Source organism: Elaeis guineensis, chromosome 9 (assembly GCF_000442705.2).
Source record: "Elaeis guineensis isolate ETL-2024a chromosome 9, EG11, whole genome shotgun sequence".
Taxonomy (NCBI): Eukaryota; Viridiplantae; Streptophyta; class Magnoliopsida; order Arecales; family Arecaceae; genus Elaeis; species Elaeis guineensis.
Window position 1 is genome coordinate 27,508,877 of NC_026001.2, and position 27,507 is coordinate 27,536,383.

General features: G+C 35.4%; 2 protein-coding genes across 2 annotated transcripts; one reads left to right on the top strand and one right to left on the bottom strand.

Moving 5' to 3' along the window:
* Positions 1–4,876: 4,876 nt before the first annotated feature.
* Positions 4,877–7,245, top strand: LOC105033749 (MEIOTIC F-BOX protein MOF-like). Its single transcript, XM_073243803.1, is given in 4 exon segments — positions 4,877–5,614; positions 5,616–5,744; positions 6,732–6,888; positions 6,979–7,245. Coding segments are annotated over 4 exon segments (1,008 nt in total). The 5' UTR covers positions 4,877–4,912; the 3' UTR covers positions 6,999–7,245.
* Positions 7,246–11,509: 4,264 nt separating this feature from the next.
* On the bottom strand, positions 11,510–25,935 carry LOC105033748 (protein DEHYDRATION-INDUCED 19 homolog 6). The gene is made up of 5 exons (XM_010908655.3): positions 25,695–25,935; positions 22,783–22,898; positions 17,092–17,169; positions 16,763–17,001; positions 11,510–11,885 (listed from the first exon to the last, which is right to left on the bottom strand). The coding sequence occupies exons 1-5, from the start codon at positions 25,783–25,785 to the stop codon at positions 11,783–11,785; spliced, it is 627 nt and encodes a 208-aa protein (XP_010906957.2). The 5' UTR covers positions 25,786–25,935; the 3' UTR covers positions 11,510–11,782.
* Between the last annotated feature and the right edge of the window lie 1,572 nt (positions 25,936–27,507).

Sequence of the window (27,507 nt, forward strand, 5' to 3'; positions counted from 1 at the left end):
TCATCTTCTCTAAATGATTTATTGATGCATGTATAAACTTATGCTTGATCTGGATAAGATAGTATAAGGTTTACTTACTGAGCTGGTGTAGATCATATTTTTTTTTTCTGTCCAGACAAATAAGGTTAGGAAATAAGGATGATCTAGACTAGAGAGTCTACACCAGTAAGCATGGAGATTTATATTTAAAATTGAATTTATAAGATTATTATGGATTTGTAATCAACTACTGATGAATTTTGATATATGGGTTTAGTATTATCTTTTAGATTTAGTCGCTCTAACCCAATATTGGTTTATTTACTTGATGAATAATGTAATTGAATTTTTTTTGTCATAACTTATTTTTGATGGATTTTAATTGATTATGATTGATTGGTTTCGTATTATCGTGGATCCCATCCTCGATAGCATGGTCGTGTTATGTTTCAGATTTGAGACGTGACATTTTATGGTATCAGAGCAATAGGTTTGATTATGGATAGAACTTAAAATCTAGCAATGGATAGTTAGGTCACGTATAGTTAGAGTCTAACTTAATAAAGAAGGATAAATTTTATTAACTATACTACTGCCTTGTTATAGAAATGGAATAACGTTAAATTTTAGATAGAAAATGATGAGCGACAGGGAGGATGAAATCTTGACAAATATGGCTGGTAGGACAAGAAGAGCAAGAATGATGTCACAGGGAGATGCCAACCAATCGATTGAGCAGGCCTCTAATGCATCGACCACTCAGACAGATATTGCTGGGGTATACCAAGTAGTAGCCCAGCTTATTCAACAACAGCAGACACAAGTGCTCCTCAACCTGCATCATTTTTAGAGTCATATTACGAGAGATTTAGAAGGCTTAATCCACCACTATTTGAGGGTGGACCTGACCCTCTGGTTGCAGAGACATGGATTCAAAAAATGAAAAAGATATTTGATGCACTATAGTATCTTGAGGATGTGAAAGTTAGGTTAGCCATTCCTATGCTAAAAGAAAATACTGAGTTTTGATGGACTGCAATAAAGACTACATATGAAAATAATGATAATCAATTGATATAAGAGGAGTTCAAAAAGAGATTTTATGATCAGTATTTTTTTAGGTCAGTGAGATTAGTAAAAGAAAATGAGTTCTTATATTTGATGCAAAAAGATGATATGACAGTACCGGAGTATGTAAATAAATTCAATAGGTTAGGTCGATTTTGCCCCCAACTTATAGAGTCTAAAAAAAGCAAAGCAAATAGATTTGAGCATGGTCTAGGATATAAAATTTACTCTCATTTGTCCTCTGATCTTTTTAATGGCTATAAGGATGTACTAGAACGAGCTTTGAAAGTTGAATCAGATACTAAAAGATCGGAACAAGAAAGAAAAAATAGAAAGAGGTCTGACCAACTGAGACTTAGAATGACCAACATGACAACTTAGAGAACCACTCTACTAAGAAGAAAAGAATCGAGACTTGTGAGTACTGTGGTAGAAATCATAATGGGCCTTGTTATAAGAAACTCGGAATGTGCTTTGAGTGCGGCAAGAAGAGACATTTGGCATGAGATTGTCTTAATAAAAAGAATGACTTTAAGTCCACCAAACTCACTGATCAAAATCAAAAAGAGAATGCATGAGTATTTGCTTTGACTGAATAGGATCTCAATACAGGTGATCAAGTTATTACAGATACGATTCTAGTCAACCTGTAGATGCCCATGTGTTGTTTGATTATAATTTTGTTATTCTTTTGTGTCTTCCAAGTTTAACTACATATATATCAAAGAATTGAATAAATTACTATATGTGATCTCTTCACTTAAGAAAAGTTATTCTCACCGATGCTTTATTTAAGAATTGCATCATAAGAAAACTAGAATTGATGGAAACTGATCTAAAGTATGATAAAGATAATATGAAGATAAAATATCCTCATTTATTTGAAAATAAAAGTATGTCAAGTTTCGAGGATGAAACTATTTTTAAGGAGGGTAGAATGTGATATCCAGTCCTAAAATCTCACCCCCTTGCACAAATCTTAGGGCATGAAAAAAAAATAAAAAAATAAAAAGAAAAAAAAAGAGAATATTGAAGACTCCCGCTGGGAGTCTTCTTCCATGAGAGCAAACCAAAGAGGAAGTCGAATCCGAGAAGGATTTGACCTCCCCTCTGCCTTATATAAAACCCCTCTTCCCTCCTCCATAGTCGGCCACGGCGAGCATCGATTTTTTCTTCTCCTTCTCCTCGGATTCTTCTATTGAAGCCATGGACGCTCTCATCATGTTTGTCTCAAATCCTCACCGGAGACCTCACCGATGATGGAGGTAAGCCCCGACCCTCCTTCTCTTTCTTTCCCTCCTTTCTATGGCATCATGCACCCCCACCGACCGTCAGGTTTGTCAGAAAATCCATAAAAAAGAATGCTCTATTTTTCTTCCATTCGATTGAGCCCTCTCTTCCTCGTTTCCAACCACTGGAGCCACCGCCCATGGTGCCACACCCCTGTAGCATGACCCCAACCTTCCTACCTCCTTTCTCCGAAGGTTATAGCCGTCGGTGATTGGCTGATGATTGTGAAAATAAAATAAAGAGATCAAGTCTCCTATTTTTGGATCTTTCCCATGTTTCTCCCATCGGCAATCCTTGTCGTCGGTCGTCCCCTGCCCATTACCGTCGGTTGTCCACTGCAGCCGGCTGCTACTGGTCCTCCAACTAAGAACCACTAGCCCCCACCAGCATTCCTCTCTGTTCGGCCAAGAGAAGAAAAGAAAAGGGAAAAAAAGAAGAAAAGAAAAAAGAAAAGAAAAAGAAAAAGAGAGAGAAAAAAAGAATTTTCTCTCAAAAAAAGAATTTTCTCTCTCCTCTCTTATTTTCTCTCTCCTTCTCTCTTTAGATTTTCTCCCTCTATTTCTCTCCATCTGATTCATGGATCCCCGTATGAACTTGAGATGATGTATCCAAAGCAGTTCGAAACTGCTTTAATATCCATGCAAAATATCGGACCTCACTCCGATCATGTCAAATACCCTTGAAACCTACTATTAATGAACCTATTGATTGATCTTGGTCTTGATTCTACTTCATATTTCATAATTCTTTGATTGAGTCACCTATATCTGATCCTTGGTTAGGAAGATCCTGAATTATCCCAATATCCGAACTGCCAGTCGAACTGGCCACCCGATTTACAGTCTTCTTTCTTTATTATTGAATTAATAAATAAAAATTAATAATATTTTTAATATGTTAAATAGGTTTGATAAATTTATCTATCAAAGTTTGAAGGGTTAGGATGAAAAAGGTAAGTAACCTCGACACTTCTTACTTACTTTTGAAATTATTGATTATTTTATCGAGAACAGAATTATTCTATATTTTCATAAAATAAAGATCAAGTTTATGCATCATGATATTCATGATTCATAGTAAAATAGTGATTTATGAATATTTTAATATGAATGATTTTTTTTATGAAATATGAACTCCATATTTATAAAATGTATGTCTGATTATAAAAGGAATGATTTCATGATTGTTTTACTGTTAAAAATTATTTATAGATTATGAATTTTATAAAATTATCTAGTATCTTATTTATGCATGATTTAAGAAAATGTGATTCGATGAAATATGATTTAAGAATGCATATCTTAAGAAACATGGAAAAAGGCTCTCAGATAGCTATATATGACCCTGCCAGTAGATAATAGTAATTGATATATGATCCTACCAGTGGGTAATAGTAATTGGTATACGACCCTGCCAATGGGTAATAGTAGTTAGTATACGACCCTATCAATAGGTAATAATAGTTGGTACATGATTATGGTCCTATCATGGGTATAATAGTGATCTTAGCATTTAGTCTGAGAAAATTATTAAAAATCATGATATGAAAAGAATGACAAATGATTATGACTTTATATACGAAGTTGACATAATTTCTGAATTTGTTTATACTATGCATTGAAAATTATATTTATGTAAATTGTATGATTTATGCATGTGCAAGAGCATTATTGATTTATGATATATTGTTATTATAAAAATTTTATGTTTCAATGATAATCATCTTCTCTAAATGATTTATTGATGTATGTATAAACTTATGCTTGATCTGGGTAAGATAGTGTAAGGTTTACTTACTGAGCTGATGTAGCTCATATCTTTTTTTTTTTTTTTTTCTGTCTAGACAAATAAGGTTAAGAAATAATGATGATGTAGGTTGGAGGATCTACACCAGTAAGCATGGAGATTTGCATTTGAAATTGAATTTATAGGATTATTATGGACTTGTAATCAACTACTAATGAATTTTGATATATTGGTTTAGTATTATCTTTTGGATTTAGTCACTCTGATCCAATATTGATTTATTTACTTGATGAATGATGAAATTAAATTTTTTTTTTTATAACTTATTTTTGATGAATTTTAACTGATTGATTGGCTTCGTGTTATCGTGGATTCCATCTCTCGGTAGCATGACTGTGTTACGTTTCAGATTTGGGACGTGATACAATTGTTGGAATTAAAGTCGAAGATTTGATGATTTTATTTATAGAAAACGAACAACCACCCATTGCCATCCAAAATTGAAATACGAATTCGATTGATATTTTCTCAAGAAAATCGGATTCTGCAATATTTCCCGTTTCCAGGGTTCCTCTCGCTCTCCAACTCTGAACCATTAAAAAAAAAAAAAATCAAAATATTGATCAGTTTCTAGTTTTCTGGAATTCCGCTCCAACTCCGAGTCATAAAAGAGAAAAAACCTAAAGTATTGCTCTCCAACTCTGAACCATAATAAAAGAAGGGAAATCAAAATATTGATGAGTTTCTACTTTTCCGGAATTCTTCTTCCTCTCCGACTCCGAGTTATAAAAGAGAAAACCTAAAAGGGAGAGAGAGCAGGGAACATATCATGGGAACCCGCAACGCCGGTGGTGTAGATAGGATCAGCAGGCTCCCATCAGATATCCTCGAGCGCATCCTTTTCTTCACCGGGGTGAGGCAAGCCGTGCAGTTGAGCGTGCTCTCTTCAACATGGAAGAATCTGTGGAAGGCCATGCCTGATTTGTACTTCGATGCAAGAGACTTCCCTCCCACCAGCGACCAAAACTGGCGCCTTTTCCATTTCGCGCGCAGGGTCCTTGAGCTCCGAACTTGGAGAACACGGGAGCTTCGCATTGTGATCTATGAGGACATACATCAACAGATTCGTATTTCTCCGCGTGAGTGGTTCAATTTTGCAGCCCAGTGCCGTGCCGAGGAACAGTCTCTCTCCTATCTTCCGCACTCGTCCTCATCACCCACATCAGGGATCGTTAATGAAAACCCTAGCATTATCATCGTCTTTGGAATGCTGCGGAGGCTGTCTATTTCGGGGATGTGTGAACCTTTTAGTGCATTCGAACCACCTTCTGATGCTTGTTCATTGCTTGAAAAGCTTTCCATCGTCGGCTGCAGTTTTGATTCCGTCAATATCTCCTTTAGCAGACTGAAGCACTTGACATTACACGATTGCGGCGTATTTCGAGGCATCCGTGTTGCCGCTCCAAGTCTAGAATCGTTTGATTATAGACAAGGTTTTTCTCGTGATTGCAAGTTGGAGAACCTGCCTTCTCTTAGACATGCTTCTTAGACATGCTTCGATTGACATCTACCGTGGAAACTGGAGTTGTGATGCTTTGCTTGGAGTCCTTCGAGCGATTCAAAATGCTACTTCGATAACTCTGCCTTGGTGGAACCTTGAGGTATGCTTCTTTCAATTTTAATGCAAGAGTGGTAACAATTTCGCTAACACAACTGCAGGTTAGACGAAAGAACAACCTTTTACTTGGACCTATCTTTAGTAACAATTGATCTTATTTTAATGAAGAAGAATATAATGATCTTCTTCTCATTAAAAATGATAAAAATTGTTAATCTTGATCATATTCTAAGCAACTTACAGTAATTGCGCCCCCTAATTAAACAATCTGGCCTGCTGAAGTAACATTGCATAATTCTCTCTTACTTGAAACTGCTTTGGTCCTCCTTTTAATCTAGAATAATTTTACAGAAGTTGGTATCCCTTGATGTGCGAATTATTTTTTTTTCTCCATGTTCTGATCACATCATAAAAGATACTGGACAAACATTCATGGAGGCCTTGGGAACTGTTTGTAAAGACAATATTATCTTGCTGAAAAAAAAAAAGGCATCTCATTGCCTAAAAATAATGGCATCTGATTCAGGGACTTTTTCTTTCTTATGTTATAAAACTTCATATACCAATCGAAACCTCCATAGGGCCCTACTTTGTCATTGGAAACTCCAGTGTTTGGAAGGCGAGCCTCACACTAGCATCCAACCTTACTGTATGTGAGTAAGACAAATGCCGACGTAATTTTTGGACAAACTTGAAACACCAACATACTGAGACAGCAAAAAACCAAGTTAAAATCTTGTTATTCAAAACAAGCTCATTCACCATCTTCACTTCTTAGTTTATATTCTCGTAAACTGATTACTTAGCATTGAGCAAGTGCATTCTTCCCCTGTTGAAATGAAGCATAATGGGGCATCTTTCAGTTTTTCTTTCAGAGTAAGAAAAAACAAGCAAATAGTTCAAGAGAATCGTGCCTGCCAAGATTTTCTTGCAATTTGCTTTTCTGATACGGTCACTTGATTATAATATAACAATTATTTATGAGTTTGTGTTTCGGTACCTCAATTCTGTATCTTGCGTATCTTGACAGGCTTACTACAAACAGCAGGGTTCATTTAGTTGCCTACCAACATTCCATAATGCAAAGCATGTGACATTGGTATCATGTGGTCAAAGGAATATAGTATTGATAAAAGATCTGCTGCAGAAGTGCCCCAATATAGAGACTCTGACAACAAGACGAGAAGGTAATGAACTGTTATATTTGCTAAAAGTAATCAGTTATCCTCTATTTTCTTAACTCTAGATAGAAATTTCTCTCAATTGGCCTATCTCAGGAGAGCTTCGGATCAACTGAAGAAGATGGATTCAAAGCTTAATTTCAAGCAACCATGATCACCTTTTTCCATGGCAGCATTTTTCTTTTTCTTTTTTCTTTTTGTCTTTCATGGTAGTATAATCGATAGCATAGAGAAGACTTGCTGGTATTTAACAAAAATTCCATGAATCTTTTTGCACTTTTAATTGATGTCCAATAATGGCAAGTCCACATTTTTAAATAGAAGGTATGCACTTTATTTTATATTTATCTGAATTTTTCTTTTCTTGTCCATGATTATTGAGGATCTATAACATTTTTGAGACAGAGAATACATCATGTCCCCCTCGAACATTTTAAAGCTTCCAAATAATGTTTGAATGTTATATCAGGAGTTGTTCTTGAGATGCCGCACTTACACTGATGGCATTTTAATGAACAATATAGAGTATTGAATTGGGCAAAAGGAAAGAAGAAAAAAAGAAAGAATGGTGAAACATTGGAGAGTTCAGGCCATGAAGAGAGCATATTAAGATTGACATTTGTCTCAAGAAATGATAATCAGATTGTTGTTCTCAGTTTATAAGGTTGACATTTGTTCCTTTTCAAGTACATTGTTTATCACTAATTTGTCATCATAGTATTTCCTGCTCTCTTTTTGAAGGCTGTCAGTATGAAGAAGAAGAGGTCGTAAAACTCATTTAGTTCCCTAGGTTTAAATTCAATTTCTTTATCTAACTTCATGACTATTAAAATTCCTTTGCAGTTTATACAAAATAATCAATTGTAAGATTTTAGTTGGTGAGCCAATAAAATCAATTTGGTTGGATTGTAAATCTTAGAACAATCAAACTATACTCTTGAAGAAGTTATAGTTGGAATTCTCAAGCGAATTTACTTGAGGAATAGATATAGATACTGAGTTTAGTATCAAACTACTATAAAATTGATTTATTTGTGATTGTGATTATTTTATTTTCTTATTATTTTCGCTGTAGGTTTAATTTCTTATTTATCACTTTATTTATACTATTTTAATTATTTTTGGGCACAAACTTTTTAAAGTTAAATTTTATTTTTAAGAAACCTAATTCACCTCCCCTTTTGGATTACTATCTCTACGAAATAAGTTTAAAATGCTAGCCCCACCCACTTCAAGGAGACTATCAAACCCTTGGAAGCCGACAATTTGATTTGGAGATGGAGAGAGCATTTGCCATCTTGGAGTATCACGATGATGAAAAAATTCATTATGTAACTTATTTGTTATAAGGTGAAGCATTCAACCAATGGCAAAGATTATAATGCAAATAAATAAGATGGGGAATGACTCACCTGGGAGAGATTTTGGATAGCATTTTATAATCAGTATTTTTCTGAGAGCGTAAGGATCCAAAAAAAATAAGAATTTATTTATTTGAAATAAAAGAGTATGAGTGTGACTGAATATAAAGTAAAATTTATAAAGTTAGCTAAATTTGCTCTTAGATTAGTTGATGATGAGTGAGAATGAGTTCATAAATTTGAGATGGGACTGATGATGAAATACAAAAATAGGTGGTGCCATATGAGTTGATTACTTACGTGAATATGATAAATAAGTATTGATAATGAAAGAGAGGTTAATGAAGAACCTGTAGAAAGATAAAGGAATCAAAAGAAGAGAGCCAAATCTGGTGATATGCAAAGAAAAAATAGTAAAAACATCAGAGATTCAACCAAAAGGACAATAAAAAATAAGACTCATTAGACTGATGGTGAGCGATGCCCCAGATATGATAGAAATCATGTTGATAAGAATTGCTGTTGGATTAGAGGTGCCTATTTTTTAATTATGGTTAGATGGATCATAAAGTCGCTAACTGTCTGTGAAGGATTGGGAACCTATTTGGTTCAAGGACTTTGAATGGACAAAACAAGGATGAAGGTCAAAATAGTGGTGATAGGTACCATTTTAGTATCCGGCTTTTTTGCTTATATTTTATTTGATTCTAGCATCATGCATTCATTTACATCAGTAGGAGGTATGATAAGTGCTCACATTATATACGAATCCTGTAAAGTCAGAATAGGAGATAGAGAGTTGCTTGCCAATTTAATAATATTAGATACGTGGGATTTTGATATAATACTAGGGATGGATTAGCTTGCTGTTTATCATATCTCAATTTACTGTCATAAGAAGTATGTGAACTTCAAGATTCTCATGAACCAAAATTTAATTTTATGAAAGCACAGGAGTTAACCTCTTTACATATAATCTCGACTCTGCAAGCCAAAGGAATGATGACAAAGGGATATAGAAGGTACTTAGCTACAGTAAAAAACACTTGATAGGAGGAATCTAGATGGAAGATATCTTTGTAATGAATAAATTTTTTCAAATGTATTTCTCAAGGATCTTCCTGGGTTGTCATCAAATAAAAAAATTGAGTTTGCCATTGATCTAGTGCCAAATTTGGATCCAATTTTCAAAGCTTCTTATCGGATGGCTCCTATTGAGTTGAAAAAATTAAAAACATAATGGCAAGAATTGTTGGAGAAGATTTTTTTTTTGACCTAGTGTGTCATCTTGAGGAGCTCTAGCTAGTATTATTCATGAAAAAGAAAGATGGAAATATGAGACTTTATATTGATTACAGAGAGTTGAGTAAAGTACAATAAGAAATAAATATTCTTTATCTTGAATCGAAGTTTGTTGGATCAATTACAAGGTCCTTAGGTTTTCTCTAAGATTGATTTTCAATTAGGGTATCATCAATTGAAAATCCAAGCATATGATATACCTAAAATTGCCTTCCGAACTCGTTATGAACATTATGAATTCTTAGTAATACCATTTGGCTTGACAAATACTCTAACAGCTTTTAAGGATTTAATAAATAGAGTAATTAATTCTTTTCTGGATCAACTTATGGTAGTATTCATTAATGATATCTTGATTTTACTCTAAAAGTACAATGGAGTATGAGGAACATTTAAAATGTATATTGCAGATCCTAAGAAATGAGAAACTTTAATGCTAAATTGAAGAAGTATGAATTTTGGTTGGATGAAGTAGCATTTTTGGGATATATTGTATCTAACAATGGAATCTTTGTGGATCTAAAGAAGATAAAAGTTATGGTATAGTGGAATAGGCCAACAAATATATCAGAAATACACAGTTTTATAGGAATAGCAAGCTACTATAGGAGATTTGTAGAAGAATTTTCTAATATATCTATGTTTTTGACTTATCTAACTCAAAAAAGAGTCAAGTTTGAATGGACTTAGGATTGTGAGCAAAGATTGTAAGAGCTAAAGAGAAGATTAGTTTATGCACCTATTCTCACTATACTTTCGGGCAGTGAAGGATTTACAATCTATAGTGATGCTTTTAGATAGGATCTTAAATGTGTACTAATATAATATGATAAAATAGTGGCTTATGTTTGTAAATAATCAAAATTATATAAGCAAAATTATACTACGCATGATTTAGAGTTAGCGGCAGTAGTCTTCACTCTTAAAATCTAGAGATATTATCTTTATGATGTACAATGCGAAGTTTTTGTAGATCACAATAGTTTGAAATATATATTTACTCAATTAGAATTAAATATGAGATAGAGAAGATGGTTAGAATTATCAAAAGGTTATGATTTGATAATTAATTATCATTCTGAAAAAGGCTAATATCGTTGTCAACACCTTGAGCAGAAGTCTGTAGGAAACTTGGCCGTCTTGATCATAAATCAATGAAAAATCTTGGAAAACATAAGAAAACTTGAATTAGAGATTTGAATGTATGATTTACTAATGCGACTAGCAAATATGAAAATTCAGCCAATACTTATAGAAAAGATTAAAATCGTTCAAAGTAATGATCCATAATTATTGAAGATAAAAAAATTAGAATCAGATGATCAATCTGAGTTTCGAATCCATGATAATGGTTCTTTGAGATTTCAAAATAGAATTTGTGTAGACATGAATTCAGAACTTGCATAGAAAATTCTTGGAGAAGCACATCAAATGAGATACACAGTACACCTTGATGGTATTAAGATGTATAGGAATTTGATTTTTCATTAGTAGCAGTAGGACCTCAATCGGGTTGAAAGAAGAGAAACCTATCTCTCACTCGGTGAAAAATTTGCATACGTTTCAAAATAACTGGCATAAAATAGTGGCATCGGACAGTTTTTATTAGCATTGAGCATGTCAAAGCAGAAGGTAGAAATCAAATTTAAATAAGGAACTAGACAACAGATGCTCTATTGTATACAATTTAATTTTAAATAGTGCTCTTAGTAAATGCTGCACTACTTCATTTTCGGGAAAAAAAATTCCATAATTTGAGAGCAGTTAATTGATCTGCAGATGCTAATCTGAAGACAGCTTAAAATAAGCTCGAAACGTATTTCCCCGCCACTGGATAGCTTAGATTACATTCACTCCCGTTAATAAATCAGTAACATGCTTCAACTCTGAGCTGCAGGAGAATATGGAGGATAAAATTGATCGAGTATGCATGCATTAAGATAAAATTGGTAACATACAGCTACTAATCTGAAAACTTGCAATAACTATTATATATGTTTGGCTGAGTTCTCTTTCTGCATTGCATGATGCGAAGTGCGGAATTGATACATCCATTTGTTATGTCTTGGCTGAAGCATATAAATTTACATAGTTGACATAATTAATTGCACACCATATCAAAATGTAAACAATCATGAATAGTAACCGTACACCAGATGTGCCGGAACAACTTCAAGTGGGAGCATAAATAAGAGCTTGACCACCAACTTTAATGGACCGGAAGACCGAAGAGAATCTTAAAAAATGGTTGATATAAGCATCTGTTGAACAAACTCAACTCTCTGTATTCTCTCTTCATAGTCCTGCTCCAAAACTTCATGGGACAAGGACGGCTCCAAGCTGTGAAAGAAGCAATCAAACAAGTTTTATTATAATAGCTCTGTGCTTTGAACTCAAAAAGCCAAGGTAAGTCTAAGACGAATGCTAAAATCTTGTTTTGCATGAGATGGAAAGTGTTGAAAAATCATCATTAATAATGCTACTGTAGGTTTGGTACTTGAATATATCAGCCAGACGAGCATTTCTTCACTGGGTCAACCATGCCGTAAAGTCCTAAGCTAATCCTAAAGCAAACAAGATCAACTGTACCCTATCAACACGCTTTTCAGATTACAGCAATCTCCAAGCTCCATCCTTGGCCCACATTTCATCATACATGGTTATGCTGCATTCTCTCCATGCAAGGCATAACTTTGTCTCTTTTTATCTGTAGCATCATGATTTTATCCAGCATTGTAACCCTAATTTCTACACGATCGCACCATAACTTGCCCTTCCATCATTTAGTTCACTTTTCTGCCACAACAGTCTCAACCTCATCTCTATATGCAATCCGACATTCACCACATTGCAATTTCAAAGATTCTCCAGGTTATATAGACTTATGCAAGGATTTTTTCTCTGATATGGATGATGATATCTATCATGTTGTTTTCAATATCATATGCCACTCTCAATAATACTTTATAATTGGATAATGCTAGTGAATCTGCGCAAGTTAGAATAGAAGAATTGAAATTCCAGAAAAATTAAATTGCCGTCTGCAAGGACACAGGCATAAAAAAATTCTTTAAAATGGTACTTTCATGTGTGTATACACACAAATATAGTTTTTCTTCTTCCCTAAATCTTATGAACAGTTATATGATATTTACTTTTAGATAAACTCCAACAAATTTTCCTTATTTTTGGTTGGAAAAGTTCAACCATTACAGCCATTGTACTTATTACTTCTTCTTTCAAACCTTCATTCCCACACTGGAAGAATTTATTCAAGCAAAATTGCATGTATGACTTTCCAACCAGTAGATTCTTATTGAAATAGCGGGTCCATGGGCCTTTTTTTCACGCATGCACATGTGCTCATGCTTGGCTTGGCTCAGCTGACTGCACCATGCAAGATGCATTTCAAGCTGTGCTAGGCCAGGCTGGTTGCATGCATTTGAATGGCGCACTTATATTTGGACTATTTATCTTTCCTTAGTTGCAAGATTTACTAGAGACTTGTTCCAGCTTAATCTTAAGATTGCGTTTGGTAGCTGACAATCTATCCAGATTGCTAGTAATTTAATGTGGTTATCTGGATTACCACGTTTGATACACTTTTTGGGTTGGTAATCCAGATTGCCTTGGCAATCCAGATTACCTCCCATGAGGTAATCTGGATTACCAAGAGGAGAAATGGCTATCCAGATTATCACTACTTTGATAATCTTGTAATAAAATTTCTGAACAAAACTACCCTCCTCCCCTCCCCCCTCCCCATGCGGCACCACCCGTCCCTTGACATTATGAGACTCTATTAGGGGGAGTGTTACTGTTCTAGCCATTATGAGACTCTATTTCAAGAGCTCCCTTGACATCATCCTCAATCACTTATTGCAGCCTCAATTGACTTGTGACTTGCTGTTGGAGGTTGTTTTGGAAATTACCTAGACTATATAAACTAGAGCACAAGTCCAGCTATTCTTTATATAGAGACTGATAGCTCTATTCTCCCCTGGAGCTCCCTGCAGATAGCTTTCTTAACATCTTCCACTTCTAATGTTTTATTTCCCTATTTTTCCCATATTTTTGCATCATTCTGAAGGCTTTTTTCAAGAAACTAAAAGAATCGAATGGGCCATACCATTTCACATGCAAGCACTGTGCCAAGGAAGAGCTGGGGTTACCTTGGGAGCATTAGCACCCATTTACACAACACAAAAGAGGCAATAACACTTCAGATAATGCCTAGCAGGCTACCATGCCTCTGACCCAAGTTCTGCTATTTCAGCCTTTTTAATTTTAAAAACTTTGTCCATATTAATTTATAAGCTCGAAAACACAATTTTCAGTCATATTAGTTTCTTGTTTCTCACAAATTACCTCTAACAGGAACCCCATAAACTATGACAGAAGCATCACATTTCTAAGCTTCCCACAAGATTACCCAACTTGCAATACCAAACCCAAGCCCTATCTACTCTCTACCATACATTAATTGCAGAAATTATTCAAAGATTTTAATAGGAAAACATTTTGTAAGTTATTATGACTACGAGGACCCATGTGGGCATGCATTTAGTCCCACATCAGCTATGTATTAGGTAAATTATGAGTACTCGTATAAGGCCTTGTACAAGGCTAAAGAACCCAAATAACACCATCCAACTAGATTTTTTTGGATAAGGTTCTGGATTGTTACAATGATTTTACAAGATCTTGAATTAATTAATAATTTTCTAATTTTTCTCCTTATTTTGTAGGGCCTTTTCAGCGTTTGCTATTTGAGAGAGCACTAAATCAAGCTGGAAAAATCGAAACATTAAAGCTTTGGGACTTTTCTGCTCATTTATTTAGTCTCACATAGGAAATGTAAATGCAAGGCCACCTTGCATTTATACCTTCTTCAACTAGCGGAGCCTAGGTGGGCCTGTGGGTTTTTGGGGCAAAGGCATATGCTGCATGTGTGTGGCTTGGCTCGGCCTGCCATGCCATGCAGATATGCGAATGCAAAGAATACAAGCATAGGCTAGCTGGTTGTATACTTGAGTTGCGTTTGTGTGGTTTCGTTTTTGACTAGCTCTCCATATTTGTACTCAGATTTATTTGGGCAACTAGGCTAGCCATTGACAACGAAATGCAGCTTTTTTCAAACAATAACTGCTTACTTAAGTGGCGGCCATTGGCTTGGGCGTCGTCCCAGACTCTAGGTGTTAATAGAGAGAGCCAATATTCTCTCAGTTTTTGTGCCCATTCCCATGACAAACCTCTGTTTCTCTTCCATCATGTTCCCACTTTCCTACCATCATTTTGCCTTTGTTTTCCGTATCACTTGATCATTTTCAAAGTTTTATTGCAGGTAATTGAAGAAATTATCAGGCCATCTATCTCCACAAGGTCATGCTACATAAGAAGGCCATTCGGACAGTTGGGATCAATTGTAATTTGGAGCAAACTCGTCAATGACTTGCACAAGTGGGACGACATAACTTTTTTTTTGGGACAATGCACAGCACACCTTTGGTCTAGACATGTTCTCTTTACTTTCTGGTTTTAAATTATTTTTTAGGTTTCAAGATTCTCAAATGACTATCTAAACGTGATTTATCAAGTAATTTTCTGATTTGCTGCTTCATTGCCTATAACAGATCCTGCATCAGTGTTTCCTAGATTGGAGAGAGCTACAGTTCTATGAGAGCTTGATGGAATGACTAAACCTTTTAGTATCTAATTTTGTCAACTCCTCTCCAGAAAATGCATATGCCATCAGGAATCAAACATATCAGCTGCCTTCTCTAAACGCTGCATCCCTCGCATCAAGGTTATCCATCTTGTTTGGCAATACATATTCTTTAGACAATACCTAAAATTCTGAGCATCACCAATGCGGTAGAAAGAAATCCAAACACATTTGAAGATTGGACTAATATAGATCTCCATTTAAAGTTCCAGTAGGAAGGCATTAGAACCCTTCAGTTTCTCGACCTTGCAACGTCCCATTTATCTGGGCTCTAACATGAATTCCTTTTTAAAATGCAACATTACCAGGACATCTTCTTGAAATTTTTTTTGGCCCTTTATCATGATCTACATCAGCACCGTACTAGCATCAGTCACATCTTAAACTTACTGGAATTTGATTGACATAAGCTTCTATTTCTCATTTTTCCCAGAACTAGTAATGGAACAAAGCCACCATGCTTTGTAGCTAATGGCTATAAGAACAAGATGCCTCAACTAATTGAACTGTACCTATAAAAAAAACTTACCATGAAGTGAAACTACATCCTATGGTTTCCTAGGGTATTCTACAATGAAATATAATGGGTTTTCCAAGCTTATATTGGTCATTTCAATCTTCCCAATTCCCATCAGCCCACAAATGATAGAAACCAGAGTGTTACAGCATGATGCACATTTCTTCCATATAGCCAGCGAAACTGAGTTATGAACTTTACCATCCAGCTCTGACCTGATGGTCCATGAAACCACAATTCTAAAGAAGAACTTAGCAATTTGTAATGCAACATTTTGTTTATAGCAAAAAATAAGTTCAGAGAGAATCTATTGGCCACCTTGAAGACAGTTAAATTCTTTGAAGTCTTCAAGACCAACAATGAAGTGCAAATACTTTCATGGAGCAAATTGGACAGAAAGTAAGGTGAAGGAAATGTTTTGACTCTACGACTTAGCATATTGCCAGACATTATATCTCTGAACCAGGCTCTCTACATTCCATTAATCTTTGCAGATAAGAACTCTAAAGCATCATAACAAGAGGTTTTTCATGCGCAAAGTGATCCGGAACCCTACACTATCAGTTCTTGTAGGACCTTCCTTTCCTAGCTTTAATAAGCCTTATATCAATACAAAAAGATGCATGTTGTCCAATGTATGCTTGGAATAGAATAAAATGCTAATACGTGTTCAAGCTATACATAGGCTCATCGAGTTCCTTTCCTGGCTTTAACATTTCCCAGCTCTTCCTTGCACATACCTCTGTTGTCACAGAAACAAGCATTTCTGGCCACAGAAATCAGTGCATGCATTAAGTGGTACAAGGATTATAATGTCATTCACCCTAAATTATGATATAAACGTAATGAATTTATTATAAAATAAATTAATAAATGCACCATAGATGTGGAAAACATTCCTTTTAAATTTATGACGTGCCCACGTTCCAGGAGCTCAATATCTTTCTAATTAAATATAAATTAGGAAGAAAATACCTTTGACCATGTAAAGAGGTAGATCCAACATCAGTAGAGTTTTCTTCCAGAGAGTTCATACTTGGGAAAGTTATACTGCCAATAAATGATGAGAGTAGTGGATCAGGAGCAGAATCAGGTGTAATTTTGCTCTGGCAGTTCACTGAGTCCACTTCAAGAAAGGAGCAAACATCATATGGTTCCTTCTCTACCACATAGGAATTATTAGTCCATAAACTTGTTTTCTGGGACTTCCTCCTCTGCAAAAGATAGAAATGCCTGAAAATTCAAATGCTTTGACAGATACTGATTTTCCTTCTTAACAATTAGATTAGGCATTTGCATGATACCTTCAGTAACTGTGAATGCTGCACTGTAAAATGCTCAATCATATCCTTCCCTGGATTGGCTGCACAAACAGGGCATACCTGAAAGGAGAAATGTGCAATAATAATTAAAATAGAAAACCGAATGTGCTTGCATAGATTAAACAATGACACAAGGATAGAGATGAACCATGTGGAGATAATTGAAAAGAAATACTTGAGCATGATAATTTAAGTTCAATGCATGTAATGATATTTGATAGGCAAGGTTTGCCATACTAGTCGGCATCATACCATACTGATGCCGAATTGATATGCAATCTCATACAGTACTGACACTCAGTACGCCTTACCGTCTTGTATCATATTGCGAATCAACACTATAATGGATAGTACTGGTACGGGGTACAGAACTGAGATGGCAAATCTTACTAACAAGTTTTAACAGAAACATCATTGTGTAACAAAGAATGAAGAGACAGCTAACTTTCCATCTTAAATCACCAAATCTCAAAATGGGGGAGGATGGTACTTAACAAGCATCTAACATCCAAGCATCTTGATTAGAATGGAAACGAACAACTATTTTTGCTTCCATGTTTTCTATGTTCTCCTTCTCAGGCACAGAGAATATTGGCAATTTGGTACAATAGGGACGAGTAACAATTGAAGACCTGTAATTCATAAGGATCATCAAACTTGGAAGACTAAAGTAGTAAATAGATCATAAATGGTTTGAAATTGAAGGGATAATAGATAGTAAAAAAAAATATATGAAACGAGGCTAAACCATCTATCTTAAGTGTAGAATGAGTATTCTCTTCATCCCCTCTACTCTTCCTGTTCTTTCTTTCTCTCTCTAATATCCCAAACTTTTCATTTTCTATTGCACGGTTGGGATCTCTTAAAAGTATTTTTTATATGAAAGAGGGAAAGGAGAAGCAGCACATCTCCTTGCTTGTTTTCTCACAAAGGTACAAAAAGTATTGAGTACAATGGCTGGTTTCTTGGTTTCTATCTTTTATAGAAAATAAATCACAAGATCACTAAAGCCTCCAGAGAAAACATCCATTTCTTGTTGTCAAAGCCTTTCTCATGCTTCATCCTCCTCTCTAACCTCTTTCAAAAAAATCCATTGCTTTCTTTCTGCACACCCTTGATCCATGGTTCCTTTAAAATATTCTTACAAGACCAGCAAGTTTAGTCACAAACAGGGTGTGCACTGGGGAGGTATGGGATACCTAACCAAGTTCCAAGAACTTCACTGATAACCTTTTGGCTAGCCCCTAAAGGTGAAGTCCTAGGCATGGTTTTACATCCCGATTTTGGGGGGGAGGGGAGGGGGGTCCCAACCTGTTCCTATAAGAAAACGGGACCGGAATGGGGTCGGGACTCCGAAATCCATCTATATAGGAGACGAAGAAGAAAAAGGAAAAAAAGAACAAAAGATGGAAAAAGGGAAAAGTGAAAGGAAAGAAGAAGAAGAAAAACAAAAGAAAGAAAGCAAGGAAAAAGAAAAAGAAAGGAAGGAAAAAAGAAAGATTGGAAAGAGAAGAAAGAAGAAAAAGGAAAAAAAGAAAGAAGAGGATGACGAAAAGAAAGGAAAGAAAAGAAGGTAGAAGAAAAGAAAGAAAAGAAGAAAAGAAAGAAAAGAAGAAAAGAAAAAAGAAAAAAAGAGAAAAGAAAGGGAGAGAGATACAAAATATTTACTGAGATGCATAATCGGAACAACTGCTAGGACAGGATGGGACAGCGGGACGTCCCGTTCCATGAAGATACCGGGACACCTCCGTCCCACAGGATTTAAAACCTTGATCCTAGATTGCTAAAAATATTATTAAAGCCCACCAATCCATGACCTATGTGTGGCTAGAGCCACTGCAGCACAGGTCCTTTTGGGAATGACTGGGAGCTGGTCATGGTGTTGGTGATTGGACTCTTCCAATGACAAGGGTTCTAGAACTGAAAGAAATATGTGAAGACTTGGGTAATTACAATTCCTATAGAAATTGATAAAAACAATCTTAACCATGGGATCCAATAGAAAAAATCTGAACTATCAACACTAACGTGAACATAACCCGCAGCTGACAACCATCCTAAAAGAGGCTCAGTGATATGAGAGAATTCCAAGTGGAAAGATGCACTCTCCTACATTCTAATCAACCTGCATTGTCAGCCAACTTTCAATGTATATTCGAGTGTCGAAACTCATCACTTGCTTATCTCCTTTCCTCATTAAACACATGGAATCCACTCCTTTGCTTATGCAAAGCTAACTTTCACTTTTCCATCTGCAACATTGAGAACATCCTCGCACTCTTCTTTTGACTTCTTTTGTTTCCATTTGTACATTAGACAAATAAATTCTATTAACTTATGGTTTTTGCCATCAAATGTTGAAAAAGAAATATTTCCAAGATTCTCCACCTTGGTTTGTTTTGAATCCAAGTCGATTTAGGATTCCTATTATCATTATCAACCACTCCCTTTTAAGAGGACCCCATTATTATTACTGCCTAGTGACGTTGTCCAGCTGAACTCTTTCTAACCCAAGGATGCAATCTTACTCTGCTTATAACAAAATAAATTGTTAGGAAACCCTTTAAACCTCCATTTATCACTAGTGAAGCTAAAGATACCCTACTTTCACAACCTTGACCTTCCTCTTTCTTTTCTCTTCAAAGATAATGCACCATCTTGCCCTTAGAAGATCCATCATTTCTCAACTCAACTTGAACATAAACTTTTAACTACCCAATATTTTTAACCTTTTGCCTTCCATCACCACCTTTAAACCCTTGATTTTCATAAAGCTGAATTATGCTGAACTAGCCATTTCGGGCATACCAAACCGGATAAGTTGGTTACTGACATGGTTTAGCACCTTGTTCAATATATAAGAGGCAGCCTTCCCAATTGAAGCCCTAATCACGATTCTGCTGTTCGAAATCCTTGTCAGTCAATCAAGGTGAGTCACTCTCCTCCTCTCAGTTCAAAGCCCTCCCCATTTGAAAACCCTAATCGCTGATTTCCCTATTCAAAACCCTCCCCAAAGCCCTCAGTTGCTCAAGCAGGTGAGTCCCTCTCTCCCTTTCCCTCTCCCTATTCGGACTCTCGAAGCACCTCACCAAGCAAGGGAGTCTTTGGCCTTTCTCCCTTTCTCTCTTTCCCTTCCTCCCTCCCTCCCTCTCTCTTCCTTTTTCTCCCCATCTCCCCCGGTGAAGATAAAGTTCATTTCAACTAAGGGACTTTGCTAACATTGGTTAGGGTTTGAATATTGACATCTTGATGTTCCCACAGCCTGTTATTTTGCAGTCATAACCATCTTACTGTCATACGGTTGGGAGATCTCCAATCATTCCCTATGCAGACACATAAGAAACACATGACCTAAGTCGAGACCATGCATTAGTATAAGGGTAATAGACACACTAGTACTATTGTCAATAGAGCCCTCCAAAGCAACACTTGCTTGGGTTGAAGACTCAGCATTTTCCAATGAAAGTGCCCTTTCCTCATAGGATAGAATATTTCAATATGACAAAACTCTTTCTTGCATTAAAATATGTCACTTACCCTTAATAGTCAATTGCTCACATTCCTTGTCCTTCGCCAATGGTTTCTTAGATTGCAACTCATCAAACATAAACTTTTCCCTCATCTTGTTATTAGGCAACAAAGATGTCACAGTCTCCTCCATTGTTATTGTTGTACTATTCCTCTAGAGATGATGAGGAAGAGACCCCAAAAGAAACAATGCTTAATCTACTTCCTACATCTACTCATCCACCTTGAACAATCAATTAATGATCTTGTTGAAGGTATTGTTGTTCCCTAAAAGAGTTGCACCTTCATCTACAACAAGTTGAACTTCCCATTGTGAAAGAATATGTCATCAAGACTTTGTAGTATATTAGTTCTCAAGTCATCTCCACTACTTTGAACTTTTGAAAGCTTTTCTTCATCAGTCATGTTGTCCAACACTTGATCAGCAAGACATGGACAGATAGTTCTTGCCACCTTCAACTCAATCTCTTTCTAGTCATCATTGATTATCCTCCTACAATGCCCTGTGGAGATCCTGCCATAACAATAGATCTTATTCCCTTTACTGCCACAAATTGAAGCACCTTGTACCATCAAACTTCTCCATCTCGAATTAAGATATTCTTATGTTTGTAGCCATCATCCCTTGGGTCCTTATCATGGAAACAACCCTCAAGATCTCTAAAGACTCCAAATAGAAATCCTCCTTCTCATTGCAAAAGCTCCTCTCATGCTGTAGACTCTCCAGTCCCCACTAGGGTTTTTCAAAGAACATTTGCTGCTTATCTGCATGAAACACTAGATTCAATGTTTCTTCAGCTAATTCCGATGACAACCAATGGATTCACACTCAAGACAACAAAATAATACCATTCAATCATTATATAAATAACAGAAAAATACTGTTTGAAGAAAAAAAATTGCAGCTGGAAATAAGCATTTCCTAATATGTGAAAATTGTTGTAATTATATTCACATAACAGAATATGGTTCTTTCCATTTTAATTTTTTTCAATTCATCACATGGGTGGTGAATGACTTATAAGTTACCTACTGAATTATCAACTATAATAAGGGATGAGAAGCTGAGAACAGATAACTAGGGCTGAGCACGGGTCGGGTTCGGTCGGGTCGTGAGAAAAATTTCATCCGACTGAATCCAATTGGATTGAAAAAAAATTCAACCTGCTACCGATCGTTTATCATGTATAAACTGCTTGAAACCGAAATGAACGGTTTGTAATGAGTTTGGGTAGATTGTGCTGGTTTGGACTTCAATATTGATCTAATATTGATTTTAAGTCCAATGTTGGTCCACTCAAGTTTGTTTGCTTTTTTTTTTATTAATTTAATGCAAAGAAAGTCTAAACCTTATAAGTTACAAATTTTAGACTTATTTTTGAAATTATATAAAATAAAATAGAAAAAAAAAAGATTTACTCATCTGAAAGCAACCACATTTGAAAGCTTTCACTTTAAAATTATCTCAAATTGATATGCTTCCATCAATAATTCAACATTAATATTCCTATGAATCCAAATGGGTGACAATATTTTTTAGAATGAAGTATTGAAGTCTAAACGACGCCGTCCCAAAATGAAAGTGAGTTTGTGAAATACTATATCGATTAGGTTTGGTTTTATACAGATTAAAAGTGTAGAAACCGAATCCGATCGTAAATAATTGATTTTTTACAAACCTCAACCCGATTCCACCTGATTTATGTCTTTCAACCGACCAAAACCGATGTTTATTGGGTTGGATTAGATGGATTTTTTTGGATTTCAGTTATTTGCTTAGCCCTATAGATAACCATTGCCAGAAATAATACCTGTTAAATTTGTCAGAAAAACAAAAAGTTAATTTAAAGAGAATATTAACTTTTATTCAACAAATGGAAACCATTAGAACCTTCTAAATCCAGACCGAGTAGTCTTTTCTTAATTCTTGAATATGCCAAAATTGTATGGTGTAGAATCCCACAATCCAAATGACTGACCATTTCAGCAAATCACAGGTTATTGAGTTATATCATTCTTCAGAATGCTTTTTTTAATTGGTTCTAGTAGAAAATTAATATTCCAATGCAAGAAAAGATCGAAGTTATTCCTTAAATAGAACCAAAAAAAATTACAGATATCTGATATGGATTAAAATGCTCATACCGTATTTTCCATGTCAAAGCAGTGCTCCTCTTGTAAATGGCTACAGAGAGAAGGAATTTCAACATCAACATTGCAGAAGGGGCATGGAAAATATTCCCAGGTATCATCATCGCTGCCTGCATAATCCAATGTCGAACATGCTTCTGTTAGACTTTACAAAATATCTGGTATTATGTATCCAAGTGTCAAAAGGCCATGACAACAGTCCAAGAAATAGCCATTATGCAGCTTTAATAATATGGAAGTTATGGAGTTGTTGCTTCTGTGAAGACACAGCAAATCATTCCACAACATTAAAGCACTGCTTACAGTCTTGAGGCCATTTGATCAGATGCATCAATTAATATACAAGCCAACTTATGATAGAGAAAAACTAAGTCATGCATCCAAGAAATTACAGAGCATATGCAATTAAATCTTAAAATAGATCAATAGTTGTAATATATGACCAAATTTCCTGTGCCTTATTTCAGAAAATTGGAAATTGTAATCAAGATTGCAACAAAACAATGCCTCACTTTGGTGTCATCTTAAGGAGATAGAAACATACCAAATTTTTCTAATCTAAAGAGATTAAAATGAATTCCTTGGTATATGATGCTTAATGTTAAAATATTTTAAACCATTTTCTGGATTTTTTGATGGAAAAGTTCAATTGTTTAAAGCTTTTAATAATTCAACTTGTTCTTTAAAAACCTATAGTCCCATAACAGAAGAATTAGTGCATGTGAAGTTGCATTTATTACTTCCTGAATTGGTAGGCTATAGTTGGATAAGCGGGCCTGTAGGCATTTTAGCTTACATGCACATGCTCATTCACGATTGGCTCGGCTGTGCATGTGACATGTCACGACCATGAGTTATGCCACAAACAAACTGTATACATTTGGATAACCTATCTTTTTAGGCTGCCACCATTTTTGATTGATTTTGGGCAGTGTTGTCAGGCTAACAGCTATATCTACACATAACCTGCAAGCACTTATTACAGCCTTAATGGGCTTGGACATAATTAGACCTTTAAGCCTAGTTGGGAGTAACATGAACCAGGTGCTCACAAATTAGAGATCATGTTTGAGCTCTTTCTCGATACTCCCAATTGCAATAGCTTTTTACCTAATATTTTCCTTATATTCTCTCTCTTTGCCACACCTTCCTACAATATTTCCCCATACATTCATATTTTAAAAGCTTTATTTCTGGACAACTGAAGGAGTCAACCAAGTTATCATCTTCCACATGCTTGTGCTGCACTTAGAGGGAGCCGGGCTAAGACGGGGATCTGTAGTGCCTTGGGAGCATTAAAACCCTCCACTCTACACAAGAGGGCAATAATGCTCTAAGGGCACTGCCAAGGATGCCTTTTGTCAAAGTTCTCCTTTATTCTTTCTTAATTTTGTAACTCAACATTCAAAAAGACTATTGAGCTCTATATTAGTTGGTTTTGAACATAATTCTCATTCATAGTTTCTGAATTTTTCTGATTTATTTTGAATTACGTCCAACATCCCTGCATTTAGCTAGTTTGCTCATAAAGGCCATCAAGAAGTCTTAGCATCAATGGATGAGCTTGGGGGTGTTAAAAAATCACCAATAGGTTTTCTGAGAGAGTAGGGAATTAAATGGTATGAAAGAAGAAAGGGTCTAGAAAGGGTCAGGCAAAGTTAAATTGGATAACTTTTTTTTTCTTGTTTGTTTTTTTCTAGCATGAAATGCTAAACACCAGACCTGAACGCTGTTGACCTACTAATTGAGTATTATTTACTTCAATTAAGAGACAGATTCTCACGAGAACTCATAAGTACAAAATTAGCAGAAAGAATTCTCTCTCTCTCTCTCTCTCTCTCTCTCTCTCTCTCTCTCTCTCTCTCTCGTATTTTACCCCTTTTACATGTTTCACAGATATATGAATCCTTCTGCATCTTATATCAAATCCATTTATGAAATAATCCATCATAAGATCCATTGATTTCTCTTACTCTGACTTTATGTATTAATCTCCATACATTCTAGCCAGTATCATATAAACATTGTGAGCATCAAGCATATAAGCCCCATGTCCTAATATTATTGTTTTCTGACTGATAATTCAAGTTTCTATTATGAGCAATTAGTCAACAAGCATGAACTTGCTAACTATGTGCCGTTTTCTCCTAAAGAAATGAAATACAATATCAGTCTCCCATTTTAAGTTACAAAACGGACAGGAAGTAACCCTGTTTTCAAAATTATCAAACCCTGCCTTCTAAAAGAAAAACATATTATCTAAAGAAAGAAAAGAAAAAGGTGAGGGATAATACACCAACATCAGAAGAAATTTCTAACTGCCACAACACAACCAAGATCATGCTTGGGTATATCCTCATGATTACATCCAACGCAGCGGTAGAGATGAGCTCTCGTAATATCTGTGAGCATTAGTATATATTAGTCAATTAACAACAATCTGACCAATTTCTAGTCAACCATCAACTAGTCCACAAGAAAAATGGATTGGTCAGAACTTCAAGCTCCAAGAAAAATAGCATCTAAACTTTTGAAACGCATGATCCAGTTCAACCAAGGACACACAAACGAACTTAAGAATACAATCATCACAATAGAAAGTGGGAGATATTAGACAAACATTATCAATTAGACAAAAACCTGACAAGGCATCCTGAAGAACCCCAAAGAAACTAGCAACAAAACAGCCAGATATGAAACAGTACAAAGAAAAAAAAAAAAATCAGTGAAACAACTGATGAAAAAAAGAAAACTCAAGAAATTACTGGATAAAAAACTCAACCCAAGGGCACAATTCAGTTCAGAAACGAATATATTAGAAATTCGTCCACATGATAGAAAGAATCCATCCGCAAGGTGAAATTTTTCTTCTAGAGATAGAGAGAGAGAGAGAGAGAGTAATAAACCTGAGTGGAGGCTAGAGGATTCCATAGCTAAAGAGGATCGATTCCAGCCCGCAGGGGGGAGCCTGAAACCAGAGAGCTCCTCTACGTCCATGACAGCTCGGTTTCGATCTCGGCGAGCCAAATCAAAGAATGGGAGGAAGAAGAGACACTCGGAGAGGGTGTGCTTATAAGCTCTCCTGGTCACCGAGCAGAGGGCTTTCTCAACAGCTCCATTGGGAAGTGGCGTCTTTTCCCTTTGACTACCAAGTCTACGGTGTACCTTTCACCGTTCACACACAAATAACCAGGGATCGGTGGCATTTGCCACACCTGGTAACTTAGAGGAACACGTTGCTATTATTTTATTGGGGTATTTGTAGACAACTGTCTTCTTAATTATTATTATTATTTTTTTTTTTGAGAAAAGAACTTAAACCTTTTGAATTTTGGTAAACCAGGTGGTCATGTAAGGAAGCATGATCGAAGTAACGTAACAAAAAGGCATTTTCTTGATCACCTTAATAACTTTCTCATCCAACCTCTCTGTTTTGCATAATTCGAGATGCATTAGAAAGCTAACTTAATGCCAAACATCATGGTAGCATCTTTATATAAAAATTTTCATTATGTTGCTTCCAGTAAAATATTTTTTGGATTGATATTTGTTTACCTTTTCCAACATGGTCGGAGAAGATTACATCAAAATACGGCCTTTTCAAGCTTTAGCAATGTTCATCAAATTGGTCACCTTGACGAGACCTATTAATAGAAACATGAATTACTACTTTAGATAATTGGTGAGAACTTTAACTACGTTGGGTAACTAGCTAGCAACATATTTGCACATTTTAGCATGTATTGATCTGTATTATGATTGCATCCGTTGCTAGTATATACGCATCACTTAAACCAAATATGTGCATTCACATGAGAGGTAAGGGCATAATGGTATAATAAAATTAGAAAAACTATTCATAAAACAAACAAACAAACAAATAAATAAACTGTAATTTTTTTGGGAAATAAAAAATAAGGTTTTTTTCTGCAAAATCTTTGGATTTAAAAAGTCTCGGCCCATATATTGATCTCATACTTATCTTGAGATATTTGGATTTCAATAATCAAAATAGTAACAAAGTTGATAGTTTAGAATTGTTGTATTGATGACTCTGGATGCTAGTAGATGTTAATTTGTTAACTAAGATAAAACCATGCTTCCACATCCATGAATTTCTAAATTATAGTTATCAAATATTGTTATAAATTAATAAATACAAACAATATCCAACTTCTCTTGTCTAGCATTTTTTTTTGGACTCGATAGAAACAAAAACAAACAAATGGAAGGCTCTATATAAAGTCCTTATTTTCATCATTAAATTTAATAGATGTCACATAAAAATCTACTTAATTATTAACTTTGCTAAAAAATGGGATTTATGTTTGCATACAAAATGCTCCACCAAATTTTGGTGCTTCCTAACAATTTTGCCTGCAAATCTAAGTACAAATAAAGTAATAATATGAACAAAAATATAGCATGTGTCTGGCATTTTGAATTTGTATATCACTCTTCTCGTACTTGAAACTCGGGACAAAATTGTCGAGAGACCCTTAGATTTGTATTGTTCTGCAAAATAAGTAAATCCAATCCTCTCTTAGAGAATCACTGATTAATATATTTTTTATGCAGATATCGCTTAAAATTAATAGAAAGCCTTAAATGTAGAAGCATTTGGATGACCTTGTGATAGTTTTACTGGTTCTTTCAAGGTTTCTTTGAGTGACCTCAAGCAAACAAAATGATTCAAACTCCATGTAAGAACGTTTTACA

What these genes read in the sequence shown, in the direction of transcription:
- LOC105033748 (XM_010908655.3), bottom strand. Translation starts at nt 25,785, where the DNA reads ATGGACGTAGAGGAGCTCTCTGGTTTCAGGCTCCCCCCTGCGGGCTGG. An exon ending in ATCCTCTAGCCTCCACTCAG is followed by an intron (nt 22,899 to 25,694) that starts GTTTATTACTCT and finishes TGGATTATGCAG; the next exon opens with GCAGCGATGATGATACCTGG. An exon ending in ACCTCTTTACATGGTCAAAG is followed by an intron (nt 11,886 to 16,762) that starts GTATTTTCTTCC and finishes CTTCTTTCACAG; the next exon opens with CTTGGAGCCGTCCTTGTCCC.